General features: G+C 45.5%; 1 protein-coding gene across 1 annotated transcript in view; it reads left to right on the top strand.

The window, feature by feature from the left end:
- The window catches only part of LOC144503994 (indian hedgehog protein-like), a 61,030-nt gene that overhangs the window by 38,527 nt on the left and 4,107 nt on the right, over window positions 1-18,396 (top strand). The window contains exon 2 of the mRNA XM_078229142.1: window positions 9,410-9,671. Coding sequence (XP_078085268.1) covers window positions 9,410-9,671 — 262 coding nt within the window. The remainder of the gene's footprint in view (window positions 1-9,409; window positions 9,672-18,396) is intronic.

Genomic DNA, 18,396 nt, shown 5'->3' on the forward strand with positions numbered 1-18,396 from the left:
TCACTGAGGTGTGATCATGTACTAACTAACAAGGCAGTAGCAGTTAAACTGGAGTGAGATGATACAAGTTTCAGGTGGTAAATATGAGGTTATTGACTTACTGACAGAAAGAAAGGTGTTAGTGACTCAGTCCATATCGGTCAAAGTTTAATCCAAGCACAATACATCATGAAACTTATATTTACAATCCTTATTATATCTGTGCTATGTGTAATTTAGTGGATAATGGTTGCAGGTGTTCGAGTGAGTTTGCCAAGTTGCGGAAAGTTTACATGTCAGGAGCCACAGCCAATTCTTGGTTGACAGCGAACAGAAAGTCCATTGTCACTTCTTTATTCCCTCACCCAACTTTCATTATCACCGTGTCAAGATAAGCACAGTGGAAAATGGGGGGCACTGCACACTCGACCAGTCACTCTGGTCACCCTATTATAGAAAGGATATTATTAAACTAGAAAGAGTGCAGAAAAGATTTACTAGGATGCTACCGGGACTTGATGGTTTGAGTTATAAGGAGAGGCTGGATAGACTGGGACTTTTTTCTCCGGAGCGTAGGAGGCTGGAGGGTGATCTTATAGACGTCTATAAAATAATGAGGGGCATAGATCAGCTAGATAGTCAATATCTTTTCCCAAAGGTAGGGGAGTCTAAAACTAGAGGGCATAGGTTTAAGGTGAGAGGGGACAGATACAAAAGGGTCCAGAGGGGCAATTTTTTCACAGAGTGTGGTGAGTGTCTGGAACAAGCTGCCTGAGTAGAGGCGGATACAATTCTGTCTTTTAAAAAGTGCTTACATGGGTGAGATGGGTATAGAGGGATATGGGCCAAATGAAGGCAATTGGGACTAGCTTAGGGATTGAAAAAAGGGGCTGTATGAACAAGTTGGGCCGAAGGGCCTGTTTCCATGCTGTAAATCTCTATGACTCTATGACTTAATCACTGGCTGCTTTCGGTTGTGCGCATTTTATTAAAAGATAGAATCTGTGGAATGGCAGAAAACCCACCACACTTCTTTTTTTATTCATTCATGGGACATATGCTTCACTGGCTGGGCCCAGCATTTATTGCCCATCCCTAGTTGCCCATGGAGGGCAGTTCAGAGTCAACCACATTGCTGTGTCTCTGGAGTCACATGTAGGCCAGACCAGGTAAGGACGGCAGATTTCCTTCCCTAAAGGACATTAGTGAACCAGATGGGTTTTTCCGACAATGGTTTCATGGTCATCTTAATGCCAAATATTTTTTATTGAATTCAAATTCCACCATCTGCCGTGGCGGGATTTGAACCCGGGGTCCCCAGGACATTAGTTGAGTTTCTGCGTTAATAATCTAGCGATAATACTACTAGGCCATCGCCTCCCCAGACTTTATGCCTCCCATTCCTTATCATAAATCGTACACAACCAACAAGGTCACTAAGTAGACCATCAGAAATGAAAGTGGAAAATACTGGGAACACACAACAGGTCAGGCAGCATCTGCAGAGAGAGGAAGGAGTTTAAAGTTTCAGATCGGTGACACTTTGACGTCAGAACTGGAAAATGTGAGAGAGTTTTTAAAATTTTAAAGTTTATTTATTAATGTCACAAGTAGGCTTACATTAACACTGCAATGAAGTTACTGTGAAAATCCCCTAGTCGCCACACTCCAGCGCCTGTTCGGGCACACTGAGGGAGAATTTAGCACGGCCAACGCACCTAACCTTCACATCTTTGGACTGTGGGAGAAAACCGGAGCACCTGGAAGAAACTCACGCAGACACGGGGAGAACGTGCAAACTCCACACACACAGTGACCCAAGCTGGGAATCGAACCCGAATCCCTGGCGCTGTGAGGCAGCAGTGTAATAAGTTGAGAGTGTGGTGGAATACCTTCCAGTTGTCTGGATGAGTGCAGCTCCAACAACACTCAAGAAGTTCGAAATCATCCAGAAAAATGCAGCAACAACAATAATTTATATCTATATAATGCTATTGATACAACAAAATGTCTCAAGGTCCTATTCAGGAGCATTGTAAGACAAAATATGATGCCGAACCACTTAAAGAGATGACTAAAAGCTTTCTTTAAAGAGGACCTGAAAGAAGAAAGTGAGTGGAGAAGTGGGGAGATTTAGGAGGGGAATTCCAAAGCTTGAGGACCAAGTGAAATGCACAGACACTAATGGCATAGTGATGCAAATCGGGGATGTCCGAGGCTGGAATTAGATGATCGCAAAGATCTCAGAGGGTTGTAGGGCTTTAAGGAATCACAGAGAAAGGGAAGGGAATGGCTGTGGAGGGATTGGAAAACAAGATTGAGAGAAACCTGTCTGATTGCCGCCCCATTCATTACCTTAAAACATCACTCCCTCCACCACTGGCAGCAGTGTGTAACATCGCCAGGACGCACTACAGCGACTCACCAAGGCTTTTTTTGACAGCACCTTCCAAATCCACAACCTTTACTAATTGGAAAGACAAAGACAGCAGAGACAGGAACATCACCACCTGCAGTTTCCCCTCCCAGTCTCGACTTGGAGACACCTCATCATTCCCCTCACTGATGCTAAGTGAAAATTACAGTTCACACGAATGGCGGCGGTTCAAAGGCAGCTCACCACCACCTGCCCAAGGGCCTTTAGGGGAATAAATACTGGCCTTGCCAGTGACAACCTACAACCTGGGGTCTGGAGCAGCACAGGGGTTAGCACTGCTGCCTCACAGCGCTAGGGACCCAGTTTCGATTCCTGGCTTGGGTCACTGTCTGTGTGGAGTTTGCACGTTCTCCCTGTGTCTGCGTGGGTTTCCTCCGGGTGCTCCGGTTTCCTCCCACACTCCAAAAATGTGCGAGTTAGGTGGATTGGCCGTGCTAAATTGCCCCTTAGTGTCAAGGGGACTAGCTAGGGCAAATGCATGGGGTTGTAAGGATAGAGCCTGGGTGGGATTGTGGTTGGTGCAGACTCGATGGGCTGAATGGTCTCCTTCTGCACTGTAGGGATTCTATGAAGTTAGGAAAGTATTAAGGGAGGTTTAACTGTTTTTTTTACAAATCAGTGCTGGAGATATTCTGCTTTATTTTTAACCTCTCCCTCCTTCCAGCCTATCACAGAATCTCATATTTGCTATTGTGCTATTTTTGTCTTCCAATCCATGCTTCCAGCCTTTGTACTTGTTTTAAACGTCTCTCACATTCTCCTGTTCCAATAAGGTCATTGACCAGAAACGTTAACCCTGTTTCTCTTATAGACGCTGTCTGACCTGCTGAACATTTCCAGCATTTTCTGTTTTTATTTCAGCTTTCTAACATTCACAGTGCATAAGCAAATTGTTAGGAAGGTTATCCTATGCTATTGCCCTAATCTGCTGTCCTCCTGAGGTAACTGCTCGGCATAAGCCCCTCTATGAAAAGGCCTAGGCCGGAATTCTCCCACCTCGCCCACGCTGGGATTCTCCAGTCCCGCGCCGTGAATGGAGATTTGGCTGAGCGCCAAGTTCTCCGTTCTCATTGGCAGCGACAGGGATGTGCAAGACCAGAGAATTACGGCCACAGTTCCCAGCACTTTTCTCTCGCTCCATCTCTGACCTTTCGACCCTTTCATGCAGGCTAGTGATGGACTCTTTCAAAATGTAAAATGACTTCAGTATCCTCGACATTGTGTTATCTCCACCTGTTGCATCAAATTATATCCAATCCACAGCTCCACTGCAAGACTCATAGACCATAGAATCCCTACAGTGCAGAACGAGGCCATTCAGCCCATTGAGTCAGCACTGACTCTTTGACAGAACGTCTGACCCAGAACATCCCCATTGCCCTAGAAATTTACCCTGCTAATTCCCCTAACCAACATATCTTGGGACACTAAGGGACAATTTAGCATGGCCAATCCACCTAACCTGCACATCTTTGGACTGTGGGAGAAACCAAAGCACCCAGATTCACTGTATTAACCTATTCCTGCTCCTATTTCCGAGTTCCCAATTCTGTCGACTCATAGAATAATAGACTCCCTACAATTCAGAAGAGAACATTCGGCCCATCAAGTCGGCACCACCTCTCTGACAGAGTATCTTCCCAGGCCCTCTCCCCGCCCTATCCCTGTAACCCCACACATTGCTCATGGCTAATCCCCCTAACCTACATTGAGGGGCAATTTAGCATGGCCAATGTGCCTAACCTGCACATCTTTGGATTGTGGGAGAAAACCGGAGCACCCGGAGGAAACCCACGCAGACACGGGGAGAACGTGCAGACTCCACACAGACAGTGACTCAAGGCTGGAAGGAAACCTGGGTTCCTGGTGCTGTGAGGCAGCAGTGCTAACCACTGTACCACCGTGCCACCTATATCAGCAATCAACTTAGAATTACATTCCTTTCTCTTTCATTGTTTCCCTTAATGCACCTTTGCTATTCACCTCAACCACTCCCTGTGCTGGCAACTTCGACATTCTCACCACTCTCTGGGTAAAGGTACTCTGGGTACTAGTACTGTGCTCAGTTCTGGTCACCTCATTACAGAAGGGATGTGGAAAAGATTGACAGGGTGCAGAGGAGATTTACAAGGATATTGCCAGGATTGAGTAGCATGCCTTATGAGGATAGGCTGAGGGAGCTCGGTCTTTTCTCCTTGGAGAGACGTAGGATGAGAGGAGACCTAATAGAGGTATATAAGATGTTGAGAGGCATAGATCGGGTGGACTCTCAGAGGCTTTTTCCCAGGGTGGAAATGGCTGCTACGAGAGGTCACAGGTTTAAGGTGCTGGGGGGTAGGTACAGGGGAAATGTTAGGGGGAAGTTTTTCACACAGAGGGTGGTGGGCGAGTGAATCGGCTGCTGTCAGTGGTGGTGGTGGCAAACTCAATAGGGTCTTTTAAGAGACTCCTGGATGAGTACGTGGAACTTAATAGGATGGAGGGTTATAGGTAGGCCTAAAAGGTAGGGATATGTTCGGCACAACTTGTGGGGCCGAAGGGCCTGTTTGTGCTGTAGTTTTCTATGTTTCGAAAGATGTTTCTCCTGAATTCCCGATTGGATTTATTAGTGACATGGGATGACCAGTGACTTGCCCATCTCCCTGAGGAAAGGCTGCATTTCAGCTGTCCTCTGCAAGGTTGCCCAACGTACACCACTGCCAGTGTGAGTGCTGCAGTCAAAATCTTAACTCAAAAGCCACCAGTTGGCTTCCTTGGAGCAACTGGCTTCAGATGTGATCAGGAGGCCAAGTTCCTGTGGGCCCCTTTGATCGGCTAATCTGTGAGAATTGGATTTATCAGGGCAATCTTTTGTGGAAAATAATGTGAATTAGAATGTTGGTATTCGGGTGGGATTGGCTAAGTGCAGCTCTGAGATCCATAAGCACATATTTGCTCTTCAAAGTGTAACTGCCCTGGTGACCTATTAGCAATGGCAAACTCAAAGGTATGCAGCTTTATCTGGGAATTGGCACAGTTTGTTCATCACTGCTCAATTAAACAAACCCTTTGGCAGGCCATGGGTGAGTAAGGGAACTCAGGACCCTATTCCGGCTACCAGGTGCCTTTGTTTAATCACTGCTTTCCAGGTACGACGTGACCTCATCTGGAAAATCTCTTCCTTATTCACACTTGCATGGGTGTGTGCGCATTGGGCCCTGGGTACAACTTTCTAAAACATTGGTTAGGCCACAGAAGGAATATTGTGTGCAGTTCTGATCACCACACTATCTTTTTTATTATTCATTTGTGGGACAAGGGTGCCACTGGCTGGCCAGCATTTATTGCTCATCCCTAGTCGCCCGAGGGCAGTTGAGAGTCAACCACATTGTGGCTCTCAAGTCACATATAGGCCAGACCAGGTAAGGACAGCAGATTTCCTTCCCTGAAGGACGTTAGTGAACCAGATGGGTTTTTCTGACAATTGGCAATGGTTTCATGGTCATCTGTGGATTCTTAATTCCAGGTATTTTTTTATTAAATTCAAATTCCACCATCTGCCATGGCGGGATTTGAACCTGGGTCCCCCAGAACATTAGCTGAGTTTCTGAATTAATAGTCCAGCGATAATACCATTAGGCTATCGGGAGGACATGATTGCACTGGAGAGGGTGCAGAGGAGGTTCACCAGGATGTTGCCTGGGATGGAACTGGATAGGCTGGGTTTGTATTCTCTCGAGCAGAGGAGGCTGAGGGGGGATCTGATAGAGGTATTAACAATTATGAGAGGCATCACGAGGGTAGATCGTGAGAATCTTTCCCCCACGGCAGAGATGTCTAAGGCTAAAGGGTTTAAGGTGAGGAGTAAGTGGTTTAAAGGGGGATCTGATGAAAATGTTATCATCCAGAGGGTGGTGGAAATATGTAACGCGCTGTCTTAGAGGGTGGTAGAGGCAGGTACTCTCGTAACATTTAAGAAACATCTGGATGATCACTTAAATTGCCAAGGCATAGTTGACTATGGACTAAGTGCTGCTAAATGGGATTAGTATAGCTTGGTATTTGATGGTCGGCATAGACATGGTGGGCCAAAGGGCCTGTTTCTGTGCTATATGACTCTTTGGGTGGGATTTTATGGCCTCGCTCGTCCCGAAACCATAAAATCCCACGTGATGCCAATGGATCTTTTCATGGTCCCTCCCTCGACTGCTCCGATTCCTGTGTGGACGGGACAGTAACTTTCCAGCCTATGACTCTCCTATGCCCTGCGCCTCTCACTTCCCTTCCCCGCAGCTGTTTCACTGGGTCCCTTACCCAACTGCCATACTTCAGCGTTCAGTTTCTACACACTGAATGATGCTCATAGGCATCCAGTCTTTGAAGAGCTGCGGTGTCCTTAAAGATCGCGTTGTCCATTTAAATAGTGGGGAGGATAGAGCGGATCACAGCAGGGATGTACTTCTGAGGCTGTATAAGGCTCTGGTCAGACCCCACTTGGAGCATTGTGAGCAGTTTTGGACCCCATATCTAAGGAAGGATGTGCCAGCCTTTGAAAGGGTCCAAAGGAGGTTCACAAGAATGATCCCTGGAATGAAGAGCTTGTCATATGAAGAACAGTTGAAGACTCTGGGTTTGTACTCGTTGGCGTTTAGAAGGATGAGGAGGGATCTTCTTGAAACTTACAGGATGCTGCGAGGCCTGGATTGAGTGTGGTCGTGGGGAGGATGTTTCCACTAGTAGGAAAAACTAGAACCAGAGGGCACAACCTCAGACTAAAGGGACAATTCTTTAAAACAGAGATGAGGAGGAATTTCTTCAGCCAGAGTGTGGTGAATCTGTAGAACGCTTTGCCGCAGGAGGCTGTGGTGGCCAGGTCATTGAGTGTCTTTAAGACAGAGACAGATAGGTTCTTGATTAATAAGGGGGTTTAGGGTTATGGGGAAAAGGCAGGAGAATGAGGATGAGAAAAATATCGGCCATGATTGAATCGTGGAGCAGACTCAATGGGCCGAGTGGCCTAATTCTGCTCCTATGTTTTATAGTCTTTATGGTCTTTATAGCTGCAGGACCCCATCAGATTCATCCAAGGATACTGAAGGAAATGAGAGCATAAATGGTGGGGGCACTGGCCATAATTTTCCAGTCTTTCTTAGACTCAGCAGTGGTTCTAGGGGACTGGACAATTGCAAATATTACTTGATCTAAAAGCTATGGACTTCCATAAGGTGTTTGTGATAGTGATTTGATTTGATTTAATTTGATTTATTGTTGTCACATGTATTATTATACAGTGAAAAGCATTATTTCTTGCACGCTATACAGACAAAGCATACCGTTCATAGAAAAGGACAGGAGAGGGTGCAGAATGTAATGTTATAGTCATAGCTAGGATAAAGATCAACGTAATGCAAGGTAGGTCCATTCAAAAGTCTGACAGCAGCAGGGAAGAAGCTGTTCTTGAGTCAGTTGGTACGTGACCTCAGACTTTTGCATCTTTTTCCCGACGGAAGAAGGTGGAAGAGAGAATGTCCGGTGTGCGTGGGGTCCGTAATTATGCTGGCTGCTTTGCCGAGGCAGCGGGAAGTGTAGACAGAGTCAATGGATGGGAGGCTGGTTTGCGTGATGGATTGGGCTACATTCATAACCTTTTGTAGTTTCTTGTGGTCTTGGGCGAACCATACCAAGCTGTGATACAATCAGAAAGAATGCTTTCTACAGATTATTAATCCAGAAGCTCAATTAATATTCTGGGGATCCGGGTTCGAATCCCGCTGTGGCAGATGGCGGAATCTGAATTCAATAAAAAATATCTGGAATTAAGAATCTACTGATGACCATGAAACCATTGTCAATTGTCGGAAAAACCCACCTGGTTCACTAATGTCCTTTCGGGAAGGAAATTTTGCCATCCTTACCCGGGCTGGCCTACATGTGACTCCAGAGACACAGCAATGTGGTTGACTCTCAATTGCCCTCCAGGGGCAATTAGGGATGGGCAATAAATGCTGGCCCAGCCAGCGATGCCCATGTCCCACAAATGAATTTTAAAAAAGTTGATGAGAGTTGTAGCTGATATTCCAAATTTCCTTCAACTTAGGTTGTGATGAACAAAGCATCGTAGCTGTGAGGGACAGCTCGGTGGATAGGATATTAGGATGTAGATAGGCTGGAAAATTGGGCAGGGATCCTGGATTCAGGATTCAATCCTGGACCGGGGAGCGGCGCGGGCTTGGAGGGCCGAAGGGCCTGTTCCTGTGCTGTATTGTTCTTTGTTCTTTGTTCTGAGAAAGTAGAGGCGTTCTTAACTGTAGTGTCAGCATGGAGGGATCAATAGAGTAAAATTATAGCTCATGGAATAAAAGGGAAAGTAGCAACATGGATACAGAATTGGCTGAATGCCAGAGAGTAGTGGTTAATGGATGGTATTTGGACTGGAGGAAGGTTTATAGTGGGGCTCCCCAGGGGTCAGTATTGGGACTCTTGCTTATCCTGACATACTTTACTGACCTAGACCTTGGTGTACAGGAAACAATTTCAAGGAAAATTTAAGGGAGATGTGTGGGGTAAGATTTTAACACAGAGGGTGGTGGGTGCCTGGAACGCGCTGCCAGTGGAGGTGGTGGAAGCAGGCACGTTAGCAACATTCAAAGTATATCTTGATAGACATGCGGACGGGAGGCGCACAGAGGGATGGAAACTGTGTATGGGCAATAAATAGTAGGTCTGAATAAGGATTAGGAATTGGTGCGGGCTTGGAGGGCCAAAGGGCCTGTTCCTGTGCTGTATTGTCCCCCTTTGTTCTTCTTCTGTGCCTGGTGATGTGTGCTGTCTCTCTGACAATGTCACTGGTAGCTGTGTCTTGTGTGGCTGAAGAGCTCATTCTCTCCATAAAATAGTGACCAAACCCCCTCCTGAGCTGCCTATCCAGAACGAAGGGGAGTTGGGGGGGGGGGGGGGGGGGGGGGTGAAACGTATTGGACTGTGGACTAATGGCTGTTTCCTTTCTTGTTCCAGCGTTGTAAAGACAAGTTGAATGCTCTGGCGATCTCCGTCATGAACCAGTGGCCAGGCGTGAGGCTGAGAGTGACGGAAGGCTGGGACGAGGATGGTCACCACTCTGTGGAATCCTTACACTACGAGGGTCGAGCTGTAGATATCACCACCTCAGACCGGGACCGCTCGAAATATGGCATGCTGGCACGCCTGGCAGTAGAAGCAGGATTTGACTGGGTCTATTACGAGTCCAAAGCTCATATCCACTGCTCAGTGAAATCAGGTAAAGGAATTGACAGCGGATTCGGTTTTTAAAGTTTATTTATTAGTATCACTAGTGGGCTTCCATTAACACATTTACGGGGAGACGATGGCCTAGTGGTATTATCACTATTAATCCAGAAACTCAGTGAATGTCCTGGGGACCCGGGTTCGAATCCTGCCACGGCAGATGGTGGAATTTGAATTCATTTAAAAAATCTGGAATTAAGAATCTGCTGATGACCATGAAATCATTGTCGATTGTCGGAAAAACTAATGTCCGTTAGGCAAGGGAATCTGCCGTCCTTACCCGGTCTGGCCTACATGCGACTCCAGAGCCACAGCAATGTGGTTGATTCTCAAACTGCCCTCCAAGGGCAACTGGGGATGGGCAATAAATGCTGGCCCAGCCAGCGATGCCCATGTCCCACGAATGAATAAAAAAACCACTGCAATGAAGTTACTGTGAAAATCCTCTAGTCGCCACACTCCGGCACCTGTTCGGGCACACTGAGGGAGAATTTAGCACGGCCAATGTAGCTAACCCGCACATCTTTGGACTTTGGGAAGAAACTGGAGCACCCGGAGGAAACCCACGCAGACACGGGGAGAAAGTGCAGACTCCACACAGACAGTGACCCAAGCCGGGAATCGAACCCGGGTCCCTGCCGCTGTGAGGCAGCAGTGCTAACCACTGTGCCACTCAATATTTATTGCATCAGGCTTTTATATATCACAGCTGATAATTGTACTCAAAAAGAGTTAAAATCCCCCAAACAATTTCAAACCTGCTTGAAAACTGCCCCCTGATCTCTCTGATTCCATATACATTCAACGGCTCTGCTTAAAGACACTGAAGCACTTCATTCATTGTAACCTCTCAGGCAGCAGGTGGGGGATGAAATATATTTCTGCCACTTAAGTTTCAACAGGAGCTACTTCTGGGTGATTCAGCATGAAAAGGGTTAATTGAAGAGGAAGGTGGCATAGTGTCACAGTGGTTAACACTGCTACCTCACGGTGCCAGGGACCCGGGTTCTATTCCCGGCTTGGGTCACTGTCTATGTGGAGTTTGCACATTTTCCCTGTGTCTGCATGGATTTCCTCCCACTGTCTGAAAGACGTGCTGGTTGGATGCATTGGCCGTGCTGTATTCTCCCTCAGTATACCCGAACAGGCGCCAGAGTGTGGCGACTAGGGGATTTTCACAGTAACTTCATTGCAGTGTTAATGTAAGCCTACTTGTGACACTAATAAATAAATATTAAACTTTAAAAGGCTGCATGGGCTGAGCTTGTCTTCCCTCGCAGTAAAGAATGTTCAGAGCTGATCTGATCTGAGATGTTCAGGAGGGTTTGACAGAGTGTAGAGAGTTTGATCGGTTGGATTGAGACCTGTCTGAGGGGGAAATATGCTTAAACTTAGAGATGGACAGTTTGGGGACGATGTTAAGAAGTGCTACTGCCAAGACTAGTGGAAATCTCAAAATCTCTCCATCCAGACCCCCCCAAAAAGCTCCTGATGCTGCGTGGGGGGAATAGGGGTGAGGGGCCGGGCTGGTATAGCTAAGTGTGAGCTCCAAACTGGTAAGTGTGAGGTGCCTATAGATAAATGTGAGCGGGATGTAGGTAAGTGTGAGGCGGATATACCTAAGTGTGAGCTGGATATAAATAAATGAGAGGGGACCTAGGGAAATGTGAGAGGGAGACAGAGATGTGTGAGGTGGATATTGATAACTGAGGGGTAGATATAGATTAGTGTGAGGGGATATAGATTAATGTGAAGGGTTACAGGGAAGTGTGAGGGGGATATTGTTAAGTGTGAGGGGTTATGGATAGGTGTGAGGGGGTTATAGATACATGTGAAGGGTATGTTTTTGTTAGTGTGAGAGGAATATTGGTAAGTGTGAGGGGTTACAGATCAGTCTGGGGGGGTTATAGATACAGTGTGAGGGGGATATAGATAGCTGTGAAGTGGATATAAATAGGAGTGAAAATGATATAGATAAGTATAATGTGGATATAGATAGGTGTGTGGTGGATGTAAGTAAATGTGAGGTGAAATAGAATTATCATCGAATCACTACAGTGCAGAAGGAGGCCATTTGGCCCATCGAGTCTGCGCCGACCACAATCCCACCCAGGCCCTATCCCCGTAACCCCACATATTTATGCTGCTAATATCCCTGACACTAGGGTCAATTTACCATGGCCAATCAACCTAACTCGTACATCTTTAGACTGTGGGGGGAAACCGGAGCACCTGAAGGAAACCCACGTAGACACGGGAAGAATGTGCAAACTCCACGCAGACAGTGACCCAAGGTCGGAATTGACCCGGGTCCCTGGCGCTGTGAGGCATCAGTGCTAACCATTGTGTCACTGTGTCACCCATAGACATAAGTGTGAGCTGGATATGGATAATGTTGTGTATTTATAGTGTTTATTGTGATTCTTTATCAGCTATATTGAACAGGACTCTTTAAGATAATGCTTGCATGACTCCCAACTATTTGAGTGGGCAACTGGGTAGAGCAGTCTGCAGCCTGTACTGAACACATCTCCTTAATAAAGTTCCTTAGTTTGTTGAACCTACATGGACCTCCTAGCCTCAATCCTGTGAACACCAACACAAAAACTGGCGATGAGGGAATCGAACAACATTTGCAGCCACTCAGAGCAAACAAAAAAAATCATCAAAAATTTCAAAGAAAAGAACTTTGAATGAAGTTCTCCACGTGCTTTGGCCAAAAGGAACTCGGTCACCATGAGTAACAATTACTCTACAGCAGCAACTCGAGCTGGGAGGAGTAATTAAAACAAACAAAAACAGACTGAAGCTCAGGCTGTGCCTTGTTTTAAAAGAGGAAAAGCAAGGTAGTGCTAAAATCCGTGGTGCACTGTGCACACCCGGGTCCTTCCGTAGGGAGAAAATGGCGGGAGATATGGACGTTGTGGTATCATTTAAGGAGAACACAGAGCAATGGAGCTTGCAAATGGATGGTTTGACTATTTTGTACAAGCTAAGAAGATAGCAGAGGACATAAAAGTTCTCACATTCCTGAGCATAATGGAGGGAAGCGTCTAACCTTCCCGGGAGTCTGGTGCAGCCGGCAAAGCTGGTAACAAAGATATAGTGGATATTTTGCAGGGCCACTATTCACCAAAACCTTTAGTCATTGCAGAAAGGTTTAGATTTCATAAGCGCCATCAAGAAGAGGGATAATCAATTGTGGAACTTGTGGTGGTACTGAAAAAGGTTGGCAGAATACTGTGAGTTCAGGGATGGTATTAAATGATACAATCCAAGATGGACTGGTCTGTGGAGTGAGGCGGTTCAAATGCAATTGCTACCGAAAGCAACTTAACTGTAAAGAAAGCCATGGAAGTTGCTGTTTCAATGGAGCTGGCAGCTAAAGAAGCTCAGCAGTTGAGTTCAAACACAAGGATTCACAAGATATCAACCGAAACCCAAATGCAAACATAGACCCGTACTCGCTATAGATGTGCAAAAACCAGACACTCAGCAGCAGATTGTTAGTGCAAAGATACCACGTGCAGTAACTGGAAAAAGGAGTCACCACAGTTCCTGATAATTGTGACACATAAAGGGTTATTTTGATCCAGAAAATTGTCATTTGGCATCACTTCAGTTCTGGCATTGTTCCAAAGAGCAATGGACCTAATCGTATGCGGGTTTATGGGAGTTCAGTGTTACCTGGATGACATCCTGGTTACTGGTAAAGATGAGGAAGAACTTCTTCGCAACCCGGATGCCACACTACAAAGATTAGAGGACTATGGATTGAGAGCCCCTAAGGACAAATGTGAATTTTTCCAGTCTTCAATCGAGTATGACATGTAATTGACGCCAAGGGCCTTCACAAGTCTTCCTCGAAGGTTAAAGTTGTTACCGAGGTACCGGCACCTTCGATCTTTCTCAGGATTACTAAATTACTGAGGAAAGTTTGTTCCAAATTTTAAAACCTTGCATAACCCACTGTGCCAAAATAAAAAGAGGAAGTGGATCAATGTGAGAAATGCAACCCAACAAGGTGCTGCTCAAGTCCGAAGTCCTGATACATTTTGATCCAAACCTACCCCTACAGTTAGCGTGTGACACATCACCCTCTGTTGCTGGAGTAGTGCTATCCCACATCACTCCTACAGGTGAAGAGAAACCCATTCTCTTTGCATCTAGAACATTGAGTAAAGCGGAAAGTAATGACATGCAAATCGAGAAAGAAGTTTTAGGAATTATATTTGGGATAAAATGGTTCTACCAAATCCTGCACGGAAGGGAATTCGCATTATTGATGGACCTTCATCCATTAATGGCAATTTTTGGACACCATAAAGAGATTCCAACACGGGCAGTAAGCAGAGATGGGCATTGCTGTTGTTGGCACACACGTATACTATCAAATATTGTCAGTCAAGCCTTCATGGTAACACAGATGGCCATTCCCGATGACCCTTACCAAATAGTTCATCAACGAGTAGCTTGAGCAGAAGCAGTGAACAAGTAGATAATACTCCTGTCACCTCAGGCCAAGTGAAGAAGTACACCCGAAGTGATCCAATGCTCTCTGAGATAGTGGACATAGCGCTTCGAGGCAAGACCTCAGGATTAAACCCTGATTTGAAGTCGTACTTCGCTAAAAGGTTTGCGTTATCTGTACAGGCAGGATGTCTCCTCTGGGGGAATGTGAGTTCTCATTCCACCACCATTAAGAAGATGAGTGTTGAACCAATAACATAAGTGCCATTGTGGAATTGTGAGAATGAAGGAGATAGTGAGAAGGTATTACCGGTGGTCAGGATGAGACTCTGAAATCGAGGAGAAGGCAGGGACATGTTCATCCTGCACAAAAGTGCAAAACCTGCCACCATTAGCACCGCTGCATCCATGGGATTGGACAGCAGAGGCTTGGCAATGGGCACACATTGATTAATAACTTTGACCTTCGAAGGAGACTTGTGAAGGTCCTTGGCATCGATTGCATGTCCCAGATATTTGATTGAAGACAGGGATCAGTGCTGGGACTGCAACTGTTCACAATATACATTAATCACTTGGAGGAAGGAAGCAAATGTACTGCAGCCAAATTTGCAGATGACACAAAAATAGGTGGAAAGGCAAGTTGCGACAACCAGTTTATGAAGAGATGTTGAGAGGTTAGGTAAGTGGGCAGAAAGTTGGCAAATGGAACATGATGTGGGAAAATGTGAAATTGTTCATTTTGGAAGGGAGAGCAAAAGAACAGAGAATTATTTAAATAGAGAAAAACTGCAGAAAGCTGCAACACAAAGGAACTTGGGGGTACTTGTGCATGAAACACAGAAAGCTTGATAAGTGTGAGGGGATATAGATAAGTGAGGGTGATATAGGTAAGTGTATGGTGAATATAGATAAGTGTGATGTGAATATACCTGTGAGGTGAATGTAGAGTGTGAATGGATGTAGATACGTGGGAGGAGGATACATGTAAACATGAGACAGATATGGATAAGTTTGAGGAGATATATTAAAGCATGAGGTAGTTATAGGTAAGTGTGAGGTGTATATAGATAAGTGTGAGGTGGATATAGGTAAGTGTCAGGGGGATATTGATAAGTGTGAGGTGGATATAGGTAAGTGTCAGGGGGATATTGATAAGTGTGAGGGTGATATGGGTAAAAGCGTCATGGATATAGGTAAGTGTGGGGGATATAGGTAAGTGTGAGGTGGATATAGGTAAGTGTGAGATGGATATAGGTAAGTATGGGGTGGATATAGGTAAGTGTGGGGGATATAGGTAAGTGTGGGGTGGATATAGGTAAGTGTGGGGTGGATATAGGTAAGTGTGAAGTAGATATAGGTAAGTGTGAGGTGGATATAGGCAAGTGTGGGGTGGATATAGGTAAGTGTAGGGTGGATATAGGTAAGTGTGGGGGATATAGGTAAGTGTGAGGTGGATATAGGTAAGTGTGAGGTGGATATAGGTAAGCGTGGGGTGGATATAGGTAAGTCTGAGGTGGATATAGGTAAGTGTGGGGTGGATATAGGTAAGTGTGGGGTAGATATAGGTAAGTGTGAGGTGGATATAGGTAAGTGTGAGGTGGATATAGGTAATTGTGAGGTGGATATAGGTAAGTGTGAGGTGAGTATAGACAACATGAGAGGATATAGGTGAGTGTGAACTAGATACCGATAAGTCTGATGTTGATATAAATAAGTGAAAGGTGAGAAATTATGCAAAAGCTGCATTGAATCTTTTTTTGATCGCCCGGGAGGACTGAACAGTCTTAGACTCCATAAGGAACTGATAGGCATGGAAAAGATGAAAAAAGAGAAAAGAGATTATGATATAAGGGAGAAAAGAATAGAAGAACCTGCTGGCGAGGTTAGATGAAGTAGCATCTATCCGAGGAAGCACCATTTGTGACTCCTCAGATACTGAAGCAGTCCATGTCCAAATGAATACCCAGGCTTGGACTAATAAGTGGCAAATAACATTCGTGCCATGTAAGTGCCAGGCAATGACCATCCCCAACAAGAGAGAATCTGACCATTATCCCTTGACATTCAATGGCATTACCATTGTTGAATCCGCCGCTATGTTCTGGGAATCACCATTGACCTGAAAATGAACTGGACCAACCTTATAAATACAGTGGTTACTAGAGCAGGTCAAAGGCTATGAATCCTGCAGCAAGTAACTCACCTCTTGACGAACCAAAGCCTATCCACCATCTATAAGGCACAAACCTGGAGTGTGATGGAATACTCTCCACTTGCCTGGATGAGTGCAGCACCAACAACACTCAAGAAGCTTGACACCATCCAGGATAAAGCAGCCCACTTGATTGGCACCCCTTCCAAAAACATTCAATTCCTCCACTATCAATAAACTGGCATCAGTATGTACCATCTACAAGATGCACTGCAGCACAGCACCAAGTCTCCTTAGGCAGCACCTTCCAAACCCACAAACTCCACCATTTAGAAGGACAAGGGTAGCAGATGTCTGGGAGCAGATGTCTGGGAACACCATCACCTGGAGGTTCCCCTCTGAGTCATCCACCATCCTGACTTGGAAATATATCGCTGTTCCTTCACTGTTGCTGGCTGAAAATCCTGCAACCCCTTCCGTAAGGGGAAGCACTGCAGGTGTACCTTCACCTCAGGGACTACAGTGGTTCTTGACCACCTTCTCAAGCGCAATTAGGGATGGACAATGAAAACAGGGCTAGCCAGCAACCCACACATCCCATAAATGGATTTTTAAAATGTGGAGTATTTGGTTGGATGGGCTCTTTCTCTGGTGGACATTCTGCCTGCAGCATTTCATTCAGTGCCTCAGATAGACAGCCATTTTGGGTTGACAGGCAATCCCAATCCATTGCGGCTTCCAATCGTTTTGGAACGAAATCACTAAAAGCCTCATGTAAAGTTTCAGTTTTCGCCCTCATCCTCAGTGTGTACACATTCCTGGCCAGGTTACTGCAATAAGTTTATTTTGGTAGATCCCAACCACGTCATGGAGTCTTAGCTAATGCCGTAGCCAAGTCTGGCTGAAGCACCTTGCAGAGCAGCCAGATGTCTGGGGGAGGGGATCAATGGGTAAGCCACACAATCTTTCTCCCCGGAGCGCAGGCCTGAGGAAATAAGGCTGGGCTGAATGAAGGGATCAGGTGGAAGTTTGAACCTTAATCGATGAATTAAACATGACAGAGAAGGAAAGTTATGTCAATTGATTTAAGGAGTGTGATTTTGGTTTCGGGTATCAACTTAAAACAATTGATTATTAACTGGAACACATTTATAGTGAGTCATTATCAGTTAATACTACACAGGAGCTGCTATTTTCTATAATTATACATAGTGGCTGCTGTTTCCTATGATGCTTAGGGATGCTGTTCCCTATAATATACATAGGGGCTGTTACTCCTTTGACTACATACAGGGCCTTCTATTGTCAACAATATACACAAGGTCAACAATTCTCTATAATTTATACTGGGGTTTCTATTCTCTGCATTGTGGTTGCTTCATATTAATGTGGCAATGGCCTGGGTTTGCTAATTGCTGGTGGCTAATGCAGCTCTGCTCCTCCTGTGAGAGTGTGCTGGGGCTGTGGTTGGGAGTGGCCGTGGTATCGCCTCGCATGTGTCTGTCGTCATGGTTTCGCTGTTTGCTCTTAACTTGAACAAACATAATATCTGGGAATTATTCACTGAGCAAACTTTTATTTGCTTATATTTCTTTCTAAAGTAATAAATAAAGTAATCGAGAAACGGAGAGAGAACGAGACTGACAGTAAGGAACTGAGAGACAGAAAGTGAGGGGAAGAGAGAGGAGCAGAGAAACAGTGAGGGGAAGAGGGACATCGATGGGGAGGGGGAGAGAGAAAGGGAAGCGGTCAGGGAAATAGAGAGGAGAGAGAAAGACATTGAAGGAAAAAGAGAGGAAAGAGGCAGTGAGGGGGAAAAAAATGGAAGAGAGGGAGAGGAAGGGGAGGAGAGAGGGTGAGTGAAATGGCGGAGAACGAGACTGAGTAAAATAAAGGAGAGAGACTGTGAGGAAAAGAAAGAGGCAGACAAGTAGAGAGAAATACGGAGACAGCTAGCAAGGGAGTAAAAGGAAGAGAGAGACTGCAAACAAAAGAAGAGAGATAGAGAAGGAAATTGAGAGGGAGAGAGATAAACAGGGTGAGGTGAGAGACACAAGAAAGAGATGCAAGGATAATGAGAGGAAGGTAAAAC

The sequence above is a fragment of the Mustelus asterias genome, chromosome 14 (genome assembly GCF_964213995.1).
Source record: "Mustelus asterias chromosome 14, sMusAst1.hap1.1, whole genome shotgun sequence".
Taxonomy (NCBI): domain Eukaryota; kingdom Metazoa; phylum Chordata; class Chondrichthyes; order Carcharhiniformes; family Triakidae; genus Mustelus; species Mustelus asterias.